Source organism: Triticum aestivum, chromosome 3A (assembly GCF_018294505.1).
Source record: "Triticum aestivum cultivar Chinese Spring chromosome 3A, IWGSC CS RefSeq v2.1, whole genome shotgun sequence".
NCBI lineage: Eukaryota > Viridiplantae > Streptophyta > Magnoliopsida > Poales > Poaceae > Triticum > Triticum aestivum.
The window spans coordinates 15,985,467-15,993,793 of NC_057800.1; the positions used below are offsets into that span (position 1 = coordinate 15,985,467).

Here is an 8,327-nt window from a genome sequence, read left to right on the forward strand (position 1 = left end):
CCGCTACTCCGGTGGCCCATCTTCTAGGGCTGCCCCAACGATGATACTGGTTGGCCCCAATGACCCGCGTCAAATGATTCTTCTCGGTGACGCGCCAGAGAGGTTTAGTTGCGCACGAGTTTGTGCGTTTTTTGCGTTCTAGGATTTCTTTGTCGTTTATTTTTTTTTGGTCAGCCCTCGAGGATTAACTCAATACTTTCTATCACTTGGTCGTGTGGCTTTATTAATATGGAATCCTACAAAAACAAAAACAAAACATCCATTGTAATAAACGTTGAAAGTTTCTTTGATTCAAAAATGGCGCTTTTATATTTTCAAAAAAAAGAAGAAGAAGAAAAGGCGGCGGTCAATTTTGGGTGGCAGTTGTTCAACGCTCTTCTTTGTGCTCGGCCACTGTTCTTGGCGGGTCCCACGGTGGTACAGAAACCCCCACGCTCAGTTCCATGGCTCCTTCCTCTTCCACTCCACCCCACCCCACCCCATCCCCATGGGAGAGGAACAGAGCAGCTGACCCACCTTCTTCTTCTTGACTGAGCCGATCCAGCTCGCCTTCCTCCCTTCCAAACAATCAGACAGATCCACTCTTCATCCTCCTCCGCCGGACCTCCGGTCGATCCGCCCCGCGGGTGAGGATTAGGAACCCTCCATCTGTTTCTTGGAGTTGATTTTGTGAGGGTTTCTCTAATTTTCTCCGGTCGATCCGTCCCGCGGCCTCGTTTCCATCTTGTTGGGGCTTGGAAGCGGGGCAAGCAGGCGGAGGGGGCGAAGCGAGACAGGAACCAGGCTGGAGGTGGAGTGAGAAGGGGAAGCAGATAAAAGAAAGGTCCGTTCCATGTCTTGTCTTGCAGATATCTTCTTTTCAGATGATCTACTTCCGAATTGCTTATCCCACCCAAGTCACCTTAAACTAGTACCAGCAGTACGTTGAACAGTAAAACAGAGTTTCATCTCCTGACACATAGGTGGTGGTACTAGCTGAATGCGATTTGTTTGGGCTGAGCACACCTTTCAACCAAAGCACCTGGCTAAAGGCACATCATTCTCTAAGGTTCAGTAAAGAACCAACCTGCTGCTCTTGTAAACTGCAAACACAGTTGTAATTTCTGAACAAATCTTGCAGAAAATTCAGACCCCTGAGATTTTGTGGCTCTTGTCTAGTGTGAAATTCAGTAGATGAATCAGTAACAAACTCAGCCAACATGTAGTTTGAATCAACGCGGATGCTAGTGTTCTGCAATCATATATAGGTCTTTGAACGCGCACACTAAAAAATATATATTTGGGGTGCTTGTGACTGGCCGCATGACAAGAATGTTACTAGTACATTTGTCATCAGTAGTGCTTTCACCATTTCATGGTTTACCACGTGTGTTAAATGAAGAAAGTTCATGGCCGGTGCTCTAACTTGGAGGCGCTGTCTAGGCAAAAACAACAGTTAATTACGGGAACACTAGCTGCTCTGTTGACATGGTATTAGTATCTCAAACAATTCTTAAAGAGGGATAACTTGACAATATGGCAGTCAACTTATACTAGTGTTTTTTTGTACTTGCAGATTACTAAATTTATGGAATGTCATTTGCATATGCTTTAATTCCATTTTTTATTGATAGAGCATCATGGTCTAGTTTTGACTTGCATATTGAATAGCATTTTATCGTATACAAAAAATAACATGTCAACACAACCCATCAGAACACCTTTTCTCCTTACTGTTTTGACATGGTTTCTCTGGTGATCTGTGTGCACAGTTTGATCCGGTGAAGCTGAGGAAACTTGGGCCCGTGTTTAAGAAGATTGGCTCCGTAACTGCTGTCAATTCCTCCAGTATAAGGTATCCTATTTTCATACCCTTGCTACCTGGTGCTCTTGTAAACTGCAAGCAAAGTTTTCTCCGTCAACTAGACCCGTCTTTGCTTGTTGAATTTCTGAACAAATCTTGCAAAAAATTCAGGACCCTGAGATTTTGCAACTCTGGTGTGAAGTTCAGTAAATGAATCAATAATAAACTCAACCAACATGTATGAATCAACACAGATGTTGAGTTTTGCAATCATAGGTCTTTGAACTCGCACACTAAAACATAGGGTGCCCTTAAATACATGTGATGTTTATGACTGGCTGCACGACAATAATTTTAGTAAATTTGTCATCAATAGAACTTTCACCTTTTTATACTTTACCACGTCTATTAAATGAAGAGATTTCCTGTGTATTAAAAAGGGAGTTTGTGACTTGTAGAGGCTATCAAGGCAAAATTAACATAATTGCTTAGATATAGCAACACTTAAAGAGGGATAAGTTGACGATTCAGCAATCAACTTACAGTAGTGTTGACTTGCAGAATACTAAGTTTATGGAATGTGTCTGAGGGAAGGAATTTCTCAGTGTCACCTGTGTATGGTTTCATTTTTATTGATAAACTATCATGGTTTGGTTTTGACTTACATATTCAATACAAGTTTGTGGTATACAAAAAAAATAACATATCCCCACAAGGCTTTCTATTTAATACAAAAAATAACATATTCTGTGTGAAAAAATAACATATCAACATATTCGATACAGTATTGTGGTATACTCAGTTAGCAAATACATAACCAGCAGCAGCATACCTTTTCAGCTTTTCCCCTTACTGTTTTTGACATGGTTTATCTGGTGATCTATGCGCACAGTTTGATCTAGTTCGACGGATATAGCTTCAGCTCTTTATGTTCCTGCACTACTCTTCATTAATCATTGCTCACACATTTTTACTATTTCAGGCCACACAATGACCTTAATAGATTTCATAGAGCTGAGCGATGATAACATTATTGACTTGAGCAGCGATGAGGAGACTGTTCATGAGGATCAGATTGCAACTCAACACCGGGCGATGTTGCTTGATAAGCAGGGTGTGTTTTTCCTTGCTGGTGAAGGAAGCCAAGGGGTGCAGGCCGTGTTTGTTGCAGCTGGTGAAGGAAGTCAAGATGAGCAGGCTGTGTTTGTTGCAGCCAATGAAGGAAGTCAAGATAGGCAGGCTGTGTTTGTTGCAGCTAGTGAAGGAAGGCAAGAGGCTTCTGAGCCCGGACATGCTTTGGAAGCTACCGCATCGTCCATGATTATGGAGGAAGCACCTCTTGTTGCAGCTAGTCAAGGAAGTCAAGATGTGCAGGTTGTCTCTGTTGCAGCTAGCGAAGGAAGGCAAGAGACTGCTGAGTCCGTACATGCTTTGGAAGCTACCGCAGTGTCCTTGGTTACGGAAAAACCACCTGTTGATACGGTTGTGCTCGCTCTCCCACATGCTGGATCACTGAATTGTCTTGGCTCTCCAACATCAGGGCCATTCGCTAGTAAATTCCTCTCGTTCCCCTTTTGTCATTACAGTTGAGTACATATTTATCATGCAAACGATCCATTTCAATGCAAACATTGCAACAAATTCCTAGTCTTTGAAGTGAGCAGCGGCCTTACCAGAAAAATGTTAACGGTGACTTGCTGCAGGCCTGACTTCCACCGCTCCGAAGGCTCTGATGTCTGAAGGTGGCGACACAAAGCTGGTGAGAGCGAAGGTGAAACGTCCTAGGAAGAACCACCATACCGGCACTCCTAAAGCTGTGACTTCTGAAGGTGGCGACGCAAAGCCCGTGAGACTGAAGACGAAACATCCTAAGAAGAAGAACCATACAGAAAAACCACCTGTTGATACAGTTGTGCTCGCTCTCCCACATGTTGGATCACCGAATTGTCTTGGCTCTCCAACATCAGGGCCATTCGCTAGTAAATTCCTCTCGTTCCCCTTTTGTCATTACAGTTGTGTACATATTTATCATGCAAACGATCCATTTCAATGCAAATATCGCAACAAATTCCTAGTCTTTGAAGTGAGCAGCGACCTTACCAGAAAAATGTTAATGGTCTTGCTGCAGGCTTGACTTCCACCCCTCCGAAGGCTCTGACGTCTGAAGGTGGCGACACAAAGCTGGTGAGAGCGAAGGTGAAACGTCCTAGGAAGAACCACCATACCGGCACTCCTAAAGCTGTGACTTCTGAAGGTGGCGACGCAAAGCTCGTGAGACTGAAGACGAAACATCCTAAGAAGAAGAACCATACAGAAAAACCACCTCTTGGTACGGCTGTCCTCGCTCTCCCACATGCCGAGTCGCCGAATTGTCCTCACACATCAGCGCCATTCCCCAGTAAATTCCTCTCTATCCCTTTGTCATTACAGTTGTGTGCTTTATCATGCAAACAATCCATATCAAAGCATACATTGCAACAAATTCCTAGCATTTGGAGTTAACAGTCGCCTTCCCTGAAAAATGTTAACAGTGATCTGCTGCAGGCCTAACTTGCACTAGCCCGAAGGCTCTGTCCTCAGAAGGTGGCGACGCAAATCTGATGAGTGGGAAGGTGAAACATCGTACGAAGAACTACCGACCCTGCAAACTAACTCCTTAGACTGAATCTTTCTAGCTACTGTTGCTGTAGTTCATCTCATAGGTAACCACTCTTATTGTATCCGTACTGGGATCGGAGCTCGTGTTGCCCCCATCTCTCTGCATTCCTCTAGAATGTCAGTTGTGGGTGATTTTTGGGCTGGTTTTGTCAAGCACGTCATTAGGTGGTATTTTGGTGAACCTGGAAATGGCGCGCAGCTGCTGTTATCTGGGAGCTTAGGAAACTACTTAGAATTTAGACTTTTTTGCCATCCTGTCTCCAGGCTGAGATGTAACCAAACCAACAATAGATTGCAATTTGTGAGAGCAATTGCATTTTGATTTTTTGTGAAAAAAGTGTGTTTTGGCTTTGGCAGATGAAGGCTGAAGCTATATATATAGTTTAGTTCTGTTCATAGATGAATGTACTAGTGTGAGTGTAACTTGCACGCCTGGTAATGTTATGCATGACATAAGTGCTATTTGCTGTGGTTAAGAATACAAGCTTTTGGAGCATTACATTTCTGCCTTGAAATTTCCTTTTTATATTTTGCAAAGACTTGAAAGATCTTTTAAAACTATCGATTTAATGCTAGCTATGAAGAGAAAATTTCAGACATGCCACGGCCAGCTAGGAGATATGGATCTGACAAAAATGGGGAGGGAGCAGACTAGTTTGTGAGGGCGCAGTACTTTTTTTTAAGAGTTTGTTCGATTTAACAAACTACTCCCTCCCTCTGTACAAAATACTTGTAATTGGGGGAACTTGGAGTATAAATGAGCAGTAGAGAGATATTTGAAAATAAATAAATAAATCATTTGCGCCATTAGAGAAGCTAACAATGCATGATTTACTCCTACAAAATTTTAACTCAAATACACTCTTAGGTTGCTCCGTTAACTCCTGTAACCTTCGGGGCCTTGCCATTTTTTTAAAGAAATTGAAGTGTAAGTCTAATCGACTAAGATATAAGATAATCTTGGTCGACTTATTAGGTACATAACATGGAACCATATTTGTAACGGTGAATAAGATGTTATCCCATTATATTTCATAGTCAACAACAACAACAAAGCCTTTAGTCCCAAACAAGTTGGGGTAAACTAGAGGTGAAACCCATAGGATCTCGCAACCAACTTATGGCTCTGGCACATGGATAGCAAGCTTCCACGCACCCCTGTCCATAGCTAGCTCTTTGGTGATACTCCAATCCTTCAGGTCTCTTTTAACGGACTCCTCCCATGTCAAATTCGGTCTACCCCGCCCTCTCTTGACATTCTCCGCACGCTTTAGCCGTCCGCTATGCACTGGAGCTTCTGGAGGCCTGCGCTGAATATGCCCAAACCATCTCAGACGATGTTGGACAAGCTTCTCCTCAATTGGTGCTACCCCAACTCTATCTCGTATATCATCATTCCGAACTCGATCCTTCCTCGTGTGGCCACACATCCATCTCAACATACGCATCTCCGCCACACCTAACTGTTGAACATGTCGCCTTTTAGTCGGCCAACACTTCGCGCCATACAACATTGCGGGTCGAACCGCCGTCCTGTAGAACTTGCCTTTTAACTTTTGTGGCACTCTCTTGTCACAGAGAATGCCAGAAGCTTGGCGCCACTTCATCCATCCGGCTTTGATTCGATGGTTCACATATTCATCAATACCCCCATCCTCCTGCAACATTGACCCCAAATACCGAAAGGTGTCCTTCCGAGGTACCATCTGGCCATCAAGGCTAACCTCCTCCTCCTCACACCTAGTAGTACTGAAACCGCACATCATGTACTCGGTTTTAGTTCTACTAAGCCTAAACCCTTTCGATTCCAAGGTTTGTCTCCATAACTCTAACTTCCTATTTACCCCCGTCCGACTATCGTCAACTAGCACCACATCATCCGCAAAGAGCATACACCATGGGATATCTCCTTGTATATTCCTTGTGACCTCATCCATCACCAATGCAAAAAGATAAGGGCTCAAAGCTGACCCCTGATGCAGTCCTATCTTAATCGGGAAGTCATCGGTGTCGACATCACTTGTTCGAACACTTGTCACAACATTATCGTACATGTCCTTGATGAGGGTAATGTACTTTGCTGGGACTTTGTGTTTCTCCAAGGCCCACCACATGACATTCCGCGGTATCTTATCATAGGCCTTCTCCAAGTCAATGAACACCATATGCAAGTCCTTCTTTTGCTCCCTATATCTCTCCATAAGTTGTCGTACCAAGAAAATGACTTCCATGGTCGACCTCCCAGGCATGAAACCAAACTGAGTTTGGGTCACGCTTGTCATTCTTCTTAAGAGGTGCTCAATGACTCTCTCCCATAGCTTCATTGTATGGCTCATCCGCTTAATTCCACGGTAATTAGTACAACTCTGAACATCCCCCTTGTTCTTGAAGATTGGTACTAATATACTCCGTCTCCATTCTTCTGTCATCTTGTTTACCCGAAAAATGAGGTTGAAAAGCTTGGTTAGCCATACTATTGCTATGTCCGCGAGACCTTTCCACACCTCAATGGGGATACAATCAGGGCCAATTGCCTTGCCTCCTTTCATCATTTTTAAAGCCTCCTTCACCTCAGACTCCTGGATTCGCCGCACAAAACGCATGTTGGTTTCATCAAAGGAGTCGTCTAGTTCAATGGTAGAACTCTGATTCTCCCCATTGAACAGCTTGTCGAAGTACTCCCGCCATCTATGCTTAATCTCCTCGTCCTTCACCAAGAGTTGGCCTGCTCCGTCCTTGATGCATTTGACTTGGCCAATGTCCCTCGTCTTCCTCTCTCGGATCTTGGCCACCTTATAGATGTCCCTTTCACCTTCCTTCGTGCCTAACCGTTGGTAGAGGTCCTCATATGCCCGACCCCTTGCTTCACCAACAGATTGCTTTGCGGCCTTCTTCGCCATATTGTACTTCTCTATGTTGTCTGCACTCCTATCCAGGTATAGGCGTATGAAGCAATCTTTCTTCTCTTTAATCGCCTTCTGGACATCATCATTCCACCACCAGGTATCCCTATCTTCGCTTCTCCTTCCCCTGGACACTCCAAACTCCTCCGAGGCCACCTTACGAATGCAAGTCGCCATCTTCATCCACACATTGTCCGCATCCCCTCCTTCCTCCCAAGGGCCCTCCTTAATGACCCTCTCCTTGAACACCTGAGCTACCTCCCCCTTGAGCTTCCACCACTTCGTTCTAGCGACTTTGGCACGCTTATCCCGCTGGACACGAATCCGAAAGCGGAAGTCAGCAACCACCAGCTTATGCTGGGGTACAACACTCTCTTCAGGTATCACCTTACAGTTTAGGCACGCACGCCTATCTTCTCTTCTCGAGAGGATGAAATCAATCTGGCTAGAGTGTTGGCCACTACTAAAAGTCACCAGATGTGATTCTCTCTTTCTAAAGAGGGTGTTAGCTACAATCATGTTGTAGGCTAGAGCAAAGCTTAAGACATCTTCTCCTTCTTGATTCCTGATGCCATGGCCAAAGCCCCCATGCGCCCCTTCAAAACCTGTGTTAGATGTACCCACGTGGCCATTGAGGTCTCCTCCTATGAAGAGCTTCTCACCAATCGGTACACTCCTAACCATGTCTTCCAGGCCTTTCTAGAACTCCCTCTTGGTGTTCTCATTGTGGCCTACTTGCGGGGCATACGCGCTGATAACATTGAGAACCACGTCCTCAACTACCAGCTTGACTAAGATAATCCGGTCCCCACGTCTCTTGACGTCTACCACTCCATACTTGAGGCTCTTATTGATCAAGATGCCTACGCCATTTCTGTTTGCAGCCGTCCCCATGTACCACAGCTTGAAGCCGGTATCCTCCACCTCCTTCGCCTTCTGTCCTCTTCATTTGGTTTCTTGGACGCAAAGGATATCAACACCTC

The 8,327-nt window shown here is 44.7% G+C and overlaps 1 protein-coding gene across 4 annotated transcripts; it reads left to right on the forward strand.

Moving 5' to 3' along the window:
- The first annotated feature begins 403 nt into the window (after positions 1-403).
- On the forward strand, positions 404-4,940 carry LOC123059887 (uncharacterized). Of its 4 annotated transcripts, none has more exons than XM_044482425.1 (7): positions 405-626; positions 742-823; positions 1,752-1,834; positions 2,766-3,368; positions 3,487-3,762; positions 3,912-4,181; positions 4,328-4,940. In XM_044482425.1, exons 4-7 carry the CDS (start codon positions 2,774-2,776, stop codon positions 4,441-4,443), a joined length of 1,257 nt encoding a protein of 418 aa, XP_044338360.1. In that variant the 5' UTR covers positions 405-626; positions 742-823; positions 1,752-1,834; positions 2,766-2,773; the 3' UTR covers positions 4,444-4,940. The 4 variants fall into 4 exon arrangements, with proteins under 4 accessions (XP_044338362.1, XP_044338360.1, XP_044338358.1 ...); XM_044482423.1 differs by having other exon boundaries at positions 754-823; XM_044482427.1 differs by having other exon boundaries at positions 404-823; positions 4,315-4,940.
- The last annotated feature ends 3,387 nt before the right edge of the window (positions 4,941-8,327 follow it).

Excerpts from the sequence above, each read along its gene's own strand:
- LOC123059887 (XM_044482425.1), top strand. The coding sequence starts at position 2,774 with ATGACCTTAATAGATTTCATAGAGCTGAGCGATGATAACATTATTGAC. Across the intron at positions 3,763-3,911 it reads AACATCAGGGCCATTCGCTA|GCTTGACTTCCACCCCTCCG; the intron begins GTAAATTCCTCT and ends GTCTTGCTGCAG. Across the intron at positions 4,182-4,327 it reads CACATCAGCGCCATTCCCCA|GCCTAACTTGCACTAGCCCG; the intron begins GTAAATTCCTCT and ends GATCTGCTGCAG.